Source organism: Plectrocnemia conspersa, unplaced genomic scaffold, assembly GCF_051122295.1.
Source record: "Plectrocnemia conspersa isolate PC_06_02 unplaced genomic scaffold, ASM5112229v1 ptg000010l, whole genome shotgun sequence".
NCBI classification, from domain to species: domain Eukaryota; kingdom Metazoa; phylum Arthropoda; class Insecta; order Trichoptera; family Polycentropodidae; genus Plectrocnemia; species Plectrocnemia conspersa.
The window spans coordinates 24,324,124-24,341,171 of NW_028277174.1; the positions used below are offsets into that span (position 1 = coordinate 24,324,124).

Sequence of the window (17,048 nt, forward strand, 5' to 3'; positions counted from 1 at the left end):
CTCCTAATAAATATTTCTTTCGGATTTAATATAAATAATCTTATCCCTTTTAATAAAACATGGAATCTAATAATCAACGATGATTTTAAAATAAATTAAATAATTAAAAAAATAGTTTTATTAAAAGTAAAAGTCACGTGTGTATGGGCACAGTTTTCGTTCTTATAACCTTATGTAAAAATGACAGAACCGAAATAGACGTCTGTTGCGATGGACGAAGCCCCTAGATTGTTTAAATTGAGGTCGTTGTTAGATTTTTCCACGGAAAAGTGCACGTTTTGTGAAAATGGAAGAAGAAAAATATTCGCCGCTTCGAGTGCGGACTCGCTATACTTTTGTTTGATAGAAAACAACCTACTGCGTTCTTCAAAATGCATACCCTGGGACATGAAAAGTTCGCCTGTCGTAGACCTGTGCTTCGACTCTTCGGGATCTTGGCTCTTGCTCTTATGCCCGACGGCTTTACACATAATCCCGAGCTTAGCATTCTTGGATCCGACCCTAAAACATGATCTAAAATGGCCCATAGACGAAATATCATCATTTCCACTCGAAGCAAAATTGGGAAAAAATGCAACGGCGGTCGTCTGGTGGCAGACAAAAACAGCCGAACCTGTAGCTATCATAGGAGATCAAGTTTGTACCATTAGTATATAAATAGAATCATAAAAATGTAATGCTTATGTTTAACTTTATTTTTATAGACAGGAGGCTTAACATTTTTCTCGTTGGATACGTCCAAAGTTATGAAGAGATTATATATTATTGGTAAAGTTGTTAAATTGATTATTTATATCGACGATGAATTAGACTGCGTGATATTATTGGTTAGTATGTTTAATATTTACTCTCAAATATTTTACAAATTGTCATATACATTCGGCAGGTATTTTTTCTTCATAACAAATGATCTTCTAAAATTCTCAGGAATACTATAATTGATAGCAATAAAAAATAATGGCAATAATTCTCAAATTAAAATTTACATTTTTTAACATGCGTTCACTCAAACACGTTAGAAGCTTAGAAGCACTGTTTTGGATCTATATTGTGCTTAATTTAATAATAAATATCTATGATTATTTTAGATTAACAGCAAGAAAAACAGGCAATGGAGTTACTTATTAGAAAATAGATCTACAAAAGATCCAAAGAAAGTTTATTCGACAGATAAGGACAAAAAGCCGTTCTTAGAATTCATAAATTCAGCTATGGCAAATATGATTTCGTCATGCAGCTCAGGTATACCATCAGTACCAACTCAACTTTTTGAGTGTTTATTGTGATTTAAATATTTTATTAAAGCAGATGTAAAAGTGATTTTATTCATTTTCTGCTGAAATTACTATTAACATGTTCTTGTCTTTGAATCCATATACAACAATCATTTATTTTTATTACAGATTGTAACGATTCATATAATTCGATGGTGTATTTGAACCAAATCAAAAATAATCCAACGCCTGTTTCCGTAATGTTGGCAAAAATGGTTCAGTTTGACGATAGTAGCACACCGAAGGCTAGCGAAGAATCGGATTCAAGCAGTAGCGTCTCTCAATGGCTCGTGAATCCTCAGAGCGCAGATGGTCGTCACTTCCTATCGATCTTAAACACAAATCATAACAGTTTCACTGTAATATATCATGAAATGATATAGATATTACAATAAATATAATTATTAATAATACAATTTATATTGTAGCTTCACAGCAAATTAGATGATCAAAATCCAATGTATTCCTACAAATTTGTGAAACTTCCAACAAACTTCGTAAACATTCTGTGGCAACAGAAGATAATTTTCATATTAGGCTCAAATAATATCGAAATACACAGCTGTTTCTTCTCATCACAAAAGGTTAGATTAGATAATGTGATAAAGCTTTATATTTAATAATATATTTATATTGTTAATTCAAAATAGGAACCCGACATTCATTCTTCTATATGGGAAGATGAATTTGAAGACGACGAGATTATATTAGACGGCTGGACTATGAATCAGTCAAATGCTTCAGCCAATATAGACCCAAAATGGACCGGAACTACCGAAATAGAAGAGCTTATTATACCTCGTTTCAACTTAGGTTCATGCTTGATCGTTACAAATAAAAAGATATACGTCTTATCCACCAGGTATTTATTATTGAGTATGATAGGATGACGTATAATATATTGTAATATTTTTTTAGCTGTGATCCATCAGATTGGCTCATCGAACAATTAGTGACGGAGCAAGGAGGTGTCGAAAGAATGGCAGCTGCGTTAAAAGTGCATTTAAATCCAATTATGGTGGCAGCTGGAGACTTGTTATTAGCTAGAAAGAAAATTAAAGAGGCGCTGAACATCTACAATATGACAAAAGTAATTATGATTCATTAATTATTGTTTGAATGAGGAAAAGTATAGGTCAACTAATTCATGTTACAATTACTTGTATGACTAATTTGAATGACTTATGAATTACTTACCTTAATGATTTTAAACGTGTTGCTCAATAAAGATTTGGTTTAAGCAAATATATTTCTTATAATATAAATCTATTGAAATTATTTTCGTAATGTTATCTATTTATTTACCATAATTACATAACTTAACCCTTTGTTGCCCAGCCTTTTATGATTACTATCTAAATATAAATGTATTAACCCTTTCGGCGAACGAATATGGCGACACTCAATGGATCAAGACCAAATTTTTCTATTTTACGTTTATAAATTTGATTAATTTATTACTTATCCCGACAGACCTATCATTAGAAATTATCATAAAAATATTTATTTTAGTAGAAAAAATCGTAAAAATTGCGAATATTATGTATATACTGTTTTATTAATATTTTCTAGTAAATGTTTGTAATTCTGATAAATTATTTATTTATCTCGGCGGTATTTATTTATCAATAATATTTAAATATCATTCGTTTTTGGTGAGAAAAATACGTATAATAGACGTATTTTACATGCACACTCTAAATCCTTTTATGTGTTTCTTGGAACCGATACCATCAGAATCACAGATGTTCTTTGAAGATTCTAGACCCAAAATTGAAATAAATGTTGTGTTCAATATTTTTTAAATAAATTTAAAAAATTCATATTGATTTTGTTAGCACTAGTATTCAAGTGTGTGTAAGAATTGTAAATGTAAAAATATTATTATGAAATAATTATATGTTTACCTAATATTATCTTCAATAGGTTTCCAATACGGACGATTTGTTATTATTATATTATTGAGATTATTGGGATGACTCGAACGCATCACAAAAACAAGAAACATGTGTTTCACATTTAAATTTATGTTTCACGCGTGACAAATTGCTTTAAGCTACACAAAAGAAATTCACGCGTATAAATTTTAGAATGTGTTTTAGATGCATTGTTTTCAAAACTATTGTTCTTTAATATCGATTTTTTTACTTCTCTACATTATCAACATAAAAATAACTCGCAATAAAATGTTAAAAACTTACCTAAAAATGTTGAGAACCACTGAATTTACTTTATCAATAAATCAAAATTTACTTTAATATTGTGTATAAGTAAATAAAATAATCATAAGTTGATAAATGTGAGACATAAATAATAAAAAAGCTTATAATAAAATGTTGAAAACCACTGAATTTGATTCATCAATAAATATAATACAATAAATTTAAAAAAAAAATTAAACAAAACTCACTCCCATGATGTATATGCTTTAAAAAAATAACTTGCTAACCAATGGGTTAATAAAAAATTTTATACTTATTTTTTTATTGATGACGAATCCGGTAATTCTCGCAAAGGAGAAAATCCAATAAATCGGATTTTGGCAACCAAAGGGTTAATCTAATATTTAGACGTATAAAACAAATTAAAAAACCACAAATTCTTGTTGCAAAAAATTATAATCTATAATAAAATATTAACATTAAAATAAAAACTAGTTATTTTTATATCAAACATTAAAATAAAAACAAGTTATTTTTATATCAAAATTTTACTACTTTTACTTAAAAGATTCCTAATTTTTATAATCTAGAGCAGGTCTTGGCAACCTTTTTTGGCTGCGGGTCAAAATAATTAAAATGTGACTATTTAGAAGACTATTCGGATCAGTGGATATTTTTGGTCCTTACAACCACATATGTGTCTGGTCGTAACATCGTAACAAATAATCCGGCACATGCATTTATATTAAAAAAAAATGCTATTTGCAGAACTCAAATGGATCAAACGAGTCACTTGGTGACCCGCGGGTCATATGTTGCCGAGCCCTGATCTAAAGTTCAAATATAAACTTTTTAAATGAATTCAATATTTATATTATATCATAGTATAATATAATCAATTTTAAAATACAAATAATATTTTTTAAGTGTGCGTATCAATAATTTCAAAAATAAGATCAATGATTTCCATAAATCAAGACTTTTAGAATAAAGTAATCATACAGCTTGTAATTTTACATTTAAATTAAATTATAATTAGAGCTAAAATTTCAACAAAACTAATAAATTTAAATATTAAGATGTGCTGAAAACTCATGTGAAACTACAGTTTTTTAAATATTCATTTTACTCTAGATATCATCAGATGAAATTTTATTACGATACGGAGCCTCAGATTTATATTCTGAAATATCAACGAGTGGAATTGTCCCTCAATCATCATATGCGGCTGATATTTGTCTATTGAACCATATTTATAATACGTTACAAAATAAGGAACAGTATCCAATATTGTAAGTGTTAAATTAGAGTCTTTATATAAACTGAATTTTCTGTTACTAATTTGCTATGTGAATAATTTCAGATTGGAATTCCTCAAGTCCAACAACAGCTACACTGTGCCATTTAATCTCAACCTTTTCGCACAACTCGGACTATGGGACGCCATAAGTATAATTCACTCCAAAGGAAACTATTGGCTGAGTTTCTACAGTTTGGTGTTCCAACGTTTCGATTGGCCGTGTCGCGGATTTTTTTCTGTCGTCCTCAACAAGCATTACACTCCATTTTTGATAACGGACGTTGCCCATCAGCTTCTTAAATACATTGACAAGAACTGTGGAATGTTTGATATCACATTGTTAAAAGCACGTTTTGTTTTTACAATTGGAAGAGTATTACTCGCTATTGTATTTCTTTATCGTTTTGTTTTGACTTATAGAGAATTTGCGTTTGGATGTGTCCTTTGCAAGACTGTTTCAGGATATTATTCAAAGCTTTGTCTACGGCCGAGGCTAATTCACACGTATGTTTGTGTCGTGGATGTTTTACATATATACTATTCTAAATTGATAATATTAATTTTTCAGTTGAGCGGGATGCGCAGATTGATTAGATCGTTCTTCGGCGTTATTTCAACATTGCACGCTAGGATTTCGATGAACACTGATACAATATTGATCCCCACTGATAAACCTTCGATCAGTAATTTGAACAAGGATAATAAAGAGCGTCATTTGCCATGTGCGTTGTCTTGCGGGTACAATTTTTGGGGTATAACAAATGGCGGAAAGGTGAAAATCACGTCGAGTAATGGATTCATTTGCTATACAAACATTGATACGAATCTGATTGGAAAGGCGCTCAGCATATCTTGCGGAAGAGATCATTTGTTGATTTTGTCTGAAAATGGGGTATGTTTATATTATGAAATTGATTATCAGTATTGAGTTAGGTGAATATTAACCCTTTGATTGCTATGATGCTTTTTAAAAATCCTACTCTGTCACATATAAATCGCTTTATGCTACACAACAATCATATTAAATATAAAAATAAAATGTTACAATAATTAATTTGCCTTTTCGAACTACACGGCATTAATAAAGATCATTGTTGGCATTTATATCACAAACAACGGTATATATATTATATATAATATCTAAAAATACATGACAGATTTGAAATCAATGGTTGAAGGTTTGCCATGCATTTTAACGAAACTATAATGCATGAACAATCACGAGTGAAATAATAATTATTTCCTAAATAACTTTTTTTGTTAATCTATGTCTAGATAATTTTATTGATTCTAGATCTTATTTTATAAAATATAATAGTTCATAAATATTTAGTGTTTGAGTGAGCTATGTAAAATGAATAAATGTCCTTATTAACAGATATAATACTTTCAGCTGTATGCAATGGGCGATAATCAATATGGCCAATTAGGAGTCGGCTCTGAAGTATCTGTTTGCTCTCAATCGTTGATTTTGGTCGGAGTCATGGGAAAAATGCATTATGACGGAAGTTTCGCATGGTACGGAGAAAAAGTTGTACAAATATCGGCTGGACAATATCACTCGGCTTGTGTCACAGATAATGGATCTCTATACACTTGGGGGTATTATTGTAATTGTAATGCTTTAATAAATAAAATATATTATATTAAAAAATATTATCTTACAGCTGGGGGGTCCATGGACAATTAGCTCACGGAATCATTTATAACGAGTTTATACCAAGGAGAGTTTCTACAATGAATTCTGAGAAGGTTTATATAACAATGGAGAAATCTTTTATTATATTATAAATGTGTAGTTAATTATTTATTTAATTTAAGATAATATTTGTCGGATGTGGATGCTGTCATACTGCAGTCCTAACACAAAGCGGATTTGTTTACGTGTGTGGAAACAATTCTTTCGGTCAAATCGGTGATTCAGGCCGTCAGAAGTCAAATATTCCTCTGAAAGTCGACCTCGGTAGTATACCAGTGACTAAGATCACCGTCGGTTACTTTCATACCGTGAGTCTATTTTATTAATCAGATTAAATTTGACTGTAAATAATTTAAACTCTTTTTTTCAGTTTGCTTTGTTAAAGAACAACGAGTTGTGGACTTGGGGTTCCAGTCCTCAAAAATTGCGTTTAGGCGTCAAGAGCGCTAAGAGAAAAGCTACAGGACCTCCGACTGAATCTCAAGACGATTTTAATTTGCCATCGTCTCCTATCATCGAAGAGAACAATCATTTGTATCCGACACAAGTTGACACTACAAATGTGAAAGGAAAGATAGTGGCAGTGAGTTTATTATATAGTATATAGTACTTAAACTGACAATCAAAATTAACTGCTTTTTTGTTTTTAGATGGCTGCTGGAAGACTTCATTCTTGTCTGATCGACAACTACGGTCTTCTCTACGTGTGGGGTCTTAATTTAGATTCACAACTCGGTAATATTAACTTATTAACGTTAATATTATATAAGGATTAATAATACATTCTTTCATTCAACAGGAACCAATAACCGAAACGAGATCTTCATCCCTACGCAAGTTGAAGTCGATCCACCGCCGTCGACTACAACACAAATAATCAACTATAATAAAAAAATGCTGCCAAATGTTGCATGTGGAGACTACTTCACTGTTTACGTGAATCCTAATGGCAAAATTTATTATGCAGGCGCTTCATATGTAGAGGTAATATATGTGCTTCTTGATTGTTATAGAACTAAAATATAATATTTTATTTTATATTCAGGACAATCCGGCGAAGCAAGGCAAGATGTACTTCGTCAAATTCAAGAACAAGACAACAAAAATCAGATTCTCTAAAAAACACAACACCATTGCTCAATTCAAACACGTGTCTGAAATTGATAATACGAGTCAAGTTATACAAAATCGGACGAGTATCGAATTCAAATGGCCGCTGAATCCAATATTGACTTTGGATTCCTTCGACGATCCCAATTGGGCCAGTCCGCTACTGAGAGCTCTGCATCAATTCATCGACGATGACACTCCGTTGATGGATAATCATCTGAGGGCTTTACACGCAAGCTTAAGATCCGATTATTCTGAAGCGCTGAACATCCATCTGAACAACTTATTTGTAGAAACTCAAGAAGATGCTCCTTTATATCTTACACACACTTATAAAAACGTCAGAGGCGAACGGGAAAAGAAAGGCAACGTTGAAGATCTGATGATTCATTTGCAAGAAAAAATTAAAGAGATCAGTAAATATTGTTTGGGAGAAGAAGTCGAAAAGAAGTTGTTTGATTATAAATGTTTATGCACCGAGTACGAATATCTGACAGAGGTCGATGCAAATATTAATCCGAAGAAAGAAGATGTGTCCGATCGAGCGATTTACATCACGAAATCCATATTGAGCTCGTTGCCTCCAAATAGCGAGGCTTGGACGGAGTGCGTGAACGAGGCCACTAAGTTTTGGCTTCATTGGAAATTCAACATCGAAGATCTAGAGAATGTCTTGAAGCACTCGATGGCTAACGGTCGTGCCGTTGAAGTGGCATCGGTGGTATTCTGCTCCAAGGACAGCGTAGATTATCAGAAGCACTTATCTTCGGCTTTCAACTTGGAACTATGCGATAGTATACTGCAATCTTGGTAGTTTAAGATCCTGTGATCTTAATCTTGGTAATTCGTTGGTGCTGATGTTACTCGATGAGTTTAAAATGATCCAAAGAATGTTATTGAACGTTGGTGTATATGTACGTGTGGTTGATTCCTTATTATTATTATTATTATTTATGATTCAATCATACAACCCATAGATAATTATTTTGAAATAAATTCCATATGCACCAACATAATACGTATTACGTTTTAATAAAATAATATACAATTTAATATTAAATATTCTGATGAAATTATGCATTAAAATATTTATCGATCAAGATATCAAAATTGTGATTGATTTGTTTGTTGTTTGATAATGTAATTATTTTATCTACCTAGGACTAATGAAGTTTTATTGTTTATTGCACTTATATATTTTGTTATTTAGTCAATTTGTTATTTTATATAATTGTATTGTATTATTATATAAACCAAAGCTTTTTTTATATATAATATGTTTATATCGATCATTTTATTATATTATACGCGTATTTAAAGTGAAGGAAAATTGCAAAGTAGATTGAAAGACATAGAAAGACTGATTTGCAAGCGTTTTCAATTTTTTCTAAATTTATAACCAATTACCCTAAAACTAGAAAATCTTATTTAATATTCAAAGATATTAAAATATCATTTTAATTTAATGTACTCTATGTATTATATATTTTATTATTAATTGATGCAGAAGATTTAACGTATTTATTTTTGCTACGATAATTTATTTATTCCATCTCTACAAAATTTTGTTTGTTTCAAATCTGATAAAACGAGCAAGGTCTCGAGAATATGGTGGATACTTATTCACATCAAAATGTAGTGTGTGATTGTGAGACAATCGTATTGCTTAGTTGCTCTTTTAACCGTTTTGGATTTTGATGGATGATTAATTAATAATTAATACAATCCTCAACGTAATCTCCTAAGCTAAAAGGTTAACACCTATTACAACCTTTAACTTGTTTCATGTCTCTAAAATCTTTTCTGCTTTATTTTATCAGTGAAGAAATAATCCCTAGATTGATATTTTAAAAATCTTCAGTCCATCGAAGATATTCAAAAGCTATTCTATTGCATAATAAAATATTTATAAATACGTCAAAACTTACGCATCAACATATTATTACATATTAAGATCTCAAATCATAAGGGTTAGAATCAAATTTATTTAAAAGCGACTGAAAATACTTAGACCACAATCATAATAATTACTTCACTTATTTTATGTTTTTGAAATACTAATGTTGTGACATATCCTAATAAAACGGTTTGATTTATGATTGTAATTTATTCTCGAATTAGTGTGTTTATATATCAGTGAAATAAAATGATTGTTTATCAATATTTGTGTTGTTTTTTTAATCAAATATTTGTTTCTATTACGTTTATTATAAATATGTTTTAACAAATAAAATAAATTTACAATAGTATAATTTAAGGGATTCTCGCGCAGAATCTAAGATCAATAAATAAATATATATTATATTTATATACTCCAAATGGTATAACAAATTTCAATTTTCGCTAGAAAATATCTAATCTAACATACGTGTTTGTGTTAGATGAAATATTAATTGTTCGATAAAAATAAAAACATACAAAATGCAAGTGTATAAAAAAATCATAATGATTTTCTATACTAAGAAATTATGTCACTGTTAACATTCTCTTACATATTTTAATTAATATGTACATTTTTACAAAAACAGATGAATTTTTCATAGAAGAGTGCAGTTCCTAAGTTTAGAAGTTGATAGGTTTGCCGCAGTAAGCCATCAGATTCGCTTCTCTCAAAGCCTCAGCGCAAGTCTAAAATATTAAAAAGTAGTTTATTTATAACGGACAAATCTTTCATGAGTTTAATATTAAATATACTAACGGGATGAGCGTGGCAAACTCGGGCTACATCTTCAGCGGAAGCTCCATATTCGATCGCTAATACAGCCTCGTTAATCAATTCTCCGGCTCCCTAAAAAATCATATTTTATTATATAAACCATATTTATAATACATAATAAAATTATTATACCGGTCCAATTATGTGCGTTCCAAGGATCCTGTCTGTCGCTTTGTCAGCCAATACTTTGACGAATCCCTCGGTTTCACTATTGGTTTTCGCTCTCGAGTTAGCCATGAATGGGAATTTACCTACTTTATAAGCTACTCCCTATAAAATTGAAAAACAATTTATAATCGAGTAACTCTGTATTGAGTCTTTAATATTGCAGTAATACATACAGCTTTCTTTAAATCTTCTTCGGATTTGCCTACCCAGCCAACTTCCGGATGTGTATAAATAACTGAAGGCACGCAATTGTAATCGATATGTACAGGCATTCCCTAATAAAATGTAAATAAATTATAATTATATTATATAATACTGAAATTGTCGTTTTATATTCGAAAGACTTACAGTCATGCCTTCTACGCAGACGATACCCTCATCTTCGGCTTTGTGAGCCAGCATAGGTCCGTGAATACAATCACCGATGGCATAAACTCTAAGATTTGTATTCATATTATTATTTTTAAATATTATTCTATGTTAATTACGTAAAGATATTCATAATGATTAGTTATCAATATAGCTCACCCGGAGACTATTGTTTGGAAGGTTTCGTTAACGGGAATCCTGCCGCGCGCATCAGTGATGATTCCAATCTTGTCAAGACCCAAGTTTTCAGTGTAAGGTCTTCGTCCGACACATACCAATAATACGTCGCATTCCAACTAAAATAATAAGCAACAATGAAAATAAAAAAATGCTTCTAAAACACGCTTCATTCAAATTACCGTATCTTTCTTTCCATCCTTCACAGACTCAACATCCACGCTGATAGTATTTCCTGATTTCGTGGCACCGGTAACTTTAGTACTCAGTTTGAACTGAAGGCCTTGTTTAGCTAAAATCTTCTGGAAGCTCTTTGCAACTTCGCCGTCAATTCCGACACCTAAAATTCAACCCAAATTAAATAACCAATTGCAATAACATATTAAAAACACTATTATAAATCACCTCCGATTGAATCTAAGAACTCGATAGCTGTGACTTTAGCGCCTAATCTTTGCCACACCGAACCGAGCTCAAGACCAATGACTCCAGCTCCAATTACGACCATATGTTCAGGCACTTTCTTCAAACTCAACGCTCCCGTAGACGAAACAATGGTTTCTTCATCGACCTAATAATTTAATATCATATTAATAATGACTTCAATATTTACAAACAAATAAATCTTACTGGAATTCCGGCGAATGGTGTGACTTCCGATCCGGTCGCGATTAAAATGTTCTTGGTGTTTACAGTTTCTACTGTTCCGTCAGCTTTCTTCACAGATACTTGACCCGGTGCAATAATTTCTCCATGACCGTTCAAAGACGTAATCTAATTTTTAAACATGATAATATGAGTCACACTTCTACATATATATATTATATACAAATATATCTAATATTTGCCTTATTTTTCTTAAACAATTGTGCGATACCGCCTGTTAAAGCTTTCACAATATTCTCTTTGACGTTCATCATTTTATCCAAATCTAGAGTGACATTAGATATGTTAACTCCTCTAGCGAGAAGATCGCCCCCATGAGCCATGTGGTAGTAATGCGAGTTGTTTAATAGGGCTTTTGATGGAATACATCCAACATTTAAACACGTTCCTCCTAAAGTCGGATCTTTCTCAACTGCCACTACCTAAAATAAGTAAAAAATATTATTCAACTATCATACAAATAGATCAATGATGCTTTATTACCTTCATGCCTAATTGTGCTGCTTTGATTGCGGCTACATAGCCACCGGGTCCTGTTCCGATTACAACAAGATCGGCATCGTGTGTGGTTGAGAAACAGCGTGAACTCAGTATGCATGTTTTCTATAACAAAAAAAATATTTAGAGAGAAATCTATAAATATAGACTAAATAACATAATAATTTAGATGAAATGTTATCGATGATTGATTGAGGACAAGTTTATAAATTTATTGATGACACGTGATATTATATTCACATAAAAACTGCATTAAGGCAAGTCCAATCAATAATTACGATTTCAAAACAATTTTGTAACTACGTAAATTAGAAAGGTATAGTTAAATTAAAGCCATTAATAATATTAATATTTTATTTTATGCTTCTAAAAATATTGTCAAAGGATTTATAAATCGCAACTTAATATCTGACATTGTAGAATAAAATATATCATTTATCATCTGACCCAGACTAATTTTGTTATAAAAAGAAGTGATTACAATTACTTTTTAATCTTTCTTTGAAGATTTCTGTATTTTCAAATACAAAGTGACTCCTCTTCAATTAACAAAAAAAGAAAATATACTTTCAATCATTGTAACCGCTTTCTCGTTAATTAATGATATAGATTTAGACCAACACGGTCTTTTTTTGCCAATCTTTTGCAATTCACGAATTTGAGAAAATGTCATTTAGCATAGAATATTCCTACGATCTCGGTGGAAACGTTGTCGAGATAAACTTGCACTAAAGATCTCGGAATCACTATTGAGAGCAGGTGGAGGTTGTCTATACATGTAAACGACGTCTGCGAAAAATCTATCAAGATGCTCAGCTTTGATATGAAAAACGCGTTTCACTTTGACGATCCGTCAAGTTATTTGTGTCCTCTATCACATCTTAGTTCGCAGCAATCTTGAATCGGGATCTATAACTTGCAATCCTAAGTAAGCAATCTAAAAAGTTTATATAAGAATATTTGATTATTATATGTTCTTGTATCCTAGTGTTTTTTTTTTTAGTAACGTTAGGATGTGATTCGCAAAAAGATGTACATTTGTTGCTGAGCATTGTTTTAACCGCTTCCCAGTCATGCCCGAGTTAACTCGGAAATTTGTATTTGTGAATTCTTCTCCCAAAAATCAGCAAATTTCTCGAGAAAATTAGTATAACCTTTTTTTGTTAAAAATTAATTTGTACGAGTGTTTTTAATTGTTTTACAACAGCCCCCGCGGCATAGCAGGCATTAAGCCACTGCATTGGGGTATCCTGATAGATCTAATAAATAAATCTATAACCGTTTATCGCATCCAAACTTATTTAAATTCGCAGTTAAAAAATTGATGGCATAAAAGAGCCAATAGATAATAGTAATATATGGATTGCCACTCTCTAGAAATAAACACAAATAGGGGACGGGGATTAACCAAATAGCCTAATTGGTCGAAATAAACCCATTTACCATTTGTCAAAACTGCTCGCAGAAACATATAAAATTTGCAAAAAAATTGACTCTACACACTCATTCAAAGAGGGCCAAAACATCAGCTCTTCAAGAACTCACAACTGATATTAACTTGGCGACTTACTTGACCGCATATCAGTATGCATGTATCAATTGTGCAATAAAAATATGTCATAGACAGATCCACCAAGTGTCTCACTGGCTGACAAAGTCACACCACTCAGACCTAAAATCTTTAAGTTATAACATCTAGCATGCATTTGAAATGTTATGCTACAAGTACAAAATTAGAAGTTGTGCTCTGAAAATCACATAAAACTCGCAGAATTAAAATTTTGTTCAATTGCCAAAAGCACTTACAGTATAATAATATATAGGCGTCAAATCCATTTAACCCTTTGAGTAATTTATACACATTTGTTAATTTGTTTAGTATACACCCGGAGCTAGTTATTTTTATGTATTTTTCCATAATTATTTCTATTGCTATTTACTATCATTTTATATTGCATTTATAGTAAATTATAAAAAAAAATCAGTGATTCTCAACGTTTTAATGTTTCGATTTATTTTATTACTTTTTTGAATTAGTATGTTTTAAACACTTTTCTTTTATTAAATTTCGTTAATTTATTTAATATATTTTTAGTATATTATTTGACATTTGTGGATTTTTTTTATATCAATTCAGAGGCTATCTATATTTTTTGTTATGTCTATATATTTAGTACTCTTTAATTTATTGGTATTATTTTGTACAAAAATAATTAACATGTATTATATAAATATAATGTTCTTATTTCTTTAGTTATATATGTAAATATATAACTATCTGGGGTACCTCAAAACCGTACAAGTAAGACGATACCGCTCAAAGCGTTAGAGCAGGGGTTTTCAACCCCGTGCCTGCGGGCGCCATGGCGCCCGCGAACCGATTTGTGTGCGCCCGCCACTATTCGACTGCAATAGAATTTTTTTCACAAACACTAATTAAAATTTTTAATTATCTTTAATTATTTGTTATGCCTCTACTACACTCTCTTGAAGTTGTCCGAACCGAAACTACAACTGAAATCAGCCGAGATCACCGACTTTTTTCCGATTATAGGTCCTGTAAGTGGCAAAAAAGGAATCTTTGACGAGTCAGGTGGTGCCCGCCGCCCTACCGATATTGTTAAATGCGCTCTATTACACAAAAATGTTGTGAGCCCCTGCGTTAGAGGGTCAACAGTGTGAAAAATCTAAAAGGAAGCAGATATGCAGATTCATATTTTACTATAATGTTTCTTTATATTAAAAATACGTATTGATCTGTTTCATAACGTTTATGTGACTAATATTAGTAGCAGTTTAAACATACATTGGCTAATGAGTTACGCTACATTATTTTGTATAAGCTAAGATTATGAATTATGCAATGTATACAAACTAAAGTAACACATATTTTACAATGATTACTTAAATATTAAGAGCATTTTAATTGGTGAATACAAATATGTATACAAACATTTTGTTTATTATTTAAACATTGTATGTTTATCAATGTTTATTGGAAAAAATGATATTTATATAGCAATTAGGCAAAGAAATTGATATGAAAATACGATTTATTGAACGTCATATGAGCAACTAACCGAAGAACTTGAATCCACGAACCGAAGGTCGAATAAACGAAACTAGTTTTGAAAACAATCAGCAATGTCACGGAGGTTAACAATTGGTTATCTAACGAAAACGAGCCGCGGTCATATGGGCATATGGGCTTGTCATTGCATAATGAACCGGTATAGAAAATCGAACCCTGGTGGTGCGAACGACGTGGAGCAGCTTGGAGGCCATGGTGCCGTTGCGTTGAGCGACGTCGGAATGAAAAGGACAAGACGGGGGCGACCGGCGCCGGCTGAGGCTCGACGACCAACTCGATTGTGGATTTAACAAATTGATTCGCGACCATGCACGTTCTATGTAATTGTTTTTTTTTAATTATTTTCATGCTAATGAAAACTTTATTTGAATGTAAATGTTCAATAAAATTCGTTATTTATTGACTTAAGTACTGGGGTAAATTTTTATGTAAATGTATTTTTCTGGCTTTCAGTACACAGTCATGGCCATTATAATGGGACACCGCAATAAATGTGTTATATCATTAAAAATCGTGAAAATAAAAAAAACGATTAAGGTTGTTTTAAATGTTTATTTTAAGCTTAAATGTTTATTTTAAGCTTTTAATATTTTGTAGGCCCATTCTTTGCTTTAATTACAGCTGCAACCCTTTTTGACATACTGTCAACAAATGATTTGCAGGTGTACGAAGACAATTTTTTCCATCCCATCTGCAATTTTTCTCGCTGCTCAATTTTCGATTTGCAATTGTGATGGGTAACATTTCCTTTTAATTTTGCCATCTATGTTGTATAGGATTTAACTCTGATGACTGTGTAGGGCACTCTAAAAACGTCAAACCCTTTGACGCAAACCAATGCCTGTTTTTTAGCGAAGTATGGCACGGAGCGTTTTCTTACTGGAATAGGGTGGTAGTGTGGTCTGTGCTTAAAAATATTTTCCAGTAGGAATCCATTAAAGTGATTTCCAACTTTGCAATATATATGTCACTTTTCATATACCCTCGCAAGTACACCGGTTTCTTACCCCTACTGCTGCCATGCAACTCAATATCGTCACGCTTCCACCACATGTTCACAAAAACTTTAAAAAAATGTTTAAAAAATATAATTATTTTTTAAAATTTTAGAATTAATTATTAATTAAAAACGTAATTAATTCTAAAATTTTAATTCATCTAACCAAATGACTTTTGCACACAAACTAATATTAGTTTAAAATAACCTCAAATTTGGATTCATCTAACCAAATGACTTTTGCCTAATCTTCAGATGTCCAAAATCGGTGTTTTCGGGCTAGCTCTAATCTTCGAGTTTTATTTATTTTTGAAACCCACGGTTTGTGTCGGGCTTTACAATCTCTGAGTGGCACATCGTTAAACCTTGTTCTCACCATCCGCGAAAAAATGGATAGCTCTTCGCTTATAGAGACCACCAGTCAACTTTGAAAATGTTTTTCGACGATTTTTACGGAGCTCGCGAAGCAACGTTCGATCTTCCTGTGCAGTTTTCTTCCAGTTTTTGGCATTGATTTGTAAGAACCACGTTCGTTGAATTGTTTCAAAGCATTTTGGACAGCGTGTCGTGAGCAATTATTGTGTTTACTAATTTTCGATATATTCAGTCAATAATATGCAATATGCGAATGCAATAAAATTATTTTTGCTCTTTTAGCTTCACATAATTTGCGTTTTTTGCGATTTTACAATTTTTTATTAAATATTTAAAATAAATTATCAAGTAAAAGAAGATATAACGACAAATGAAGGCCAAAATCACGCAACTGAACATAATGGTCACTTGAGCGAGACTGATTAATTAGACCTGCAATCCATTTT

The 17,048-nt window shown here is 31.6% G+C and overlaps 2 protein-coding genes across 2 annotated transcripts; one reads left to right on the forward strand and one right to left on the reverse strand.

The window, feature by feature from the left end:
- Positions 1 to 172: 172 nt before the first annotated feature.
- Positions 173 to 9,708, forward strand: LOC148231094 (uncharacterized). The gene is made up of 18 exons (XM_088193888.1): positions 173 to 636; positions 705 to 827; positions 1,089 to 1,242; positions 1,404 to 1,633; positions 1,703 to 1,858; positions 1,925 to 2,136; positions 2,193 to 2,364; positions 4,571 to 4,728; positions 4,800 to 5,082; positions 5,157 to 5,240; positions 5,305 to 5,628; positions 6,130 to 6,338; positions 6,404 to 6,488; positions 6,558 to 6,743; positions 6,806 to 7,018; positions 7,086 to 7,170; positions 7,235 to 7,419; positions 7,481 to 9,708. Exons 1-18 carry the CDS (start codon positions 211 to 213, stop codon positions 8,357 to 8,359), a joined length of 4,164 nt encoding a protein of 1,387 aa, XP_088050014.1. The 5' UTR covers positions 173 to 210; the 3' UTR covers positions 8,360 to 9,708.
- Positions 9,699 to 15,512, reverse strand: LOC148231095 (dihydrolipoyl dehydrogenase, mitochondrial). The gene is made up of 12 exons (XM_088193889.1): positions 15,386 to 15,512; positions 12,125 to 12,244; positions 11,824 to 12,063; positions 11,606 to 11,749; positions 11,381 to 11,546; positions 11,158 to 11,315; positions 10,958 to 11,094; positions 10,778 to 10,865; positions 10,603 to 10,704; positions 10,394 to 10,531; positions 10,244 to 10,333; positions 9,699 to 10,173 (listed from the first exon to the last, which is right to left on the reverse strand). The coding sequence occupies exons 1-12, from the start codon at positions 15,422 to 15,424 to the stop codon at positions 10,108 to 10,110; spliced, it is 1,488 nt and encodes a 495-aa protein (XP_088050015.1). The 5' UTR covers positions 15,425 to 15,512; the 3' UTR covers positions 9,699 to 10,107.
- Positions 15,513 to 17,048: the final 1,536 nt, after the last annotated feature.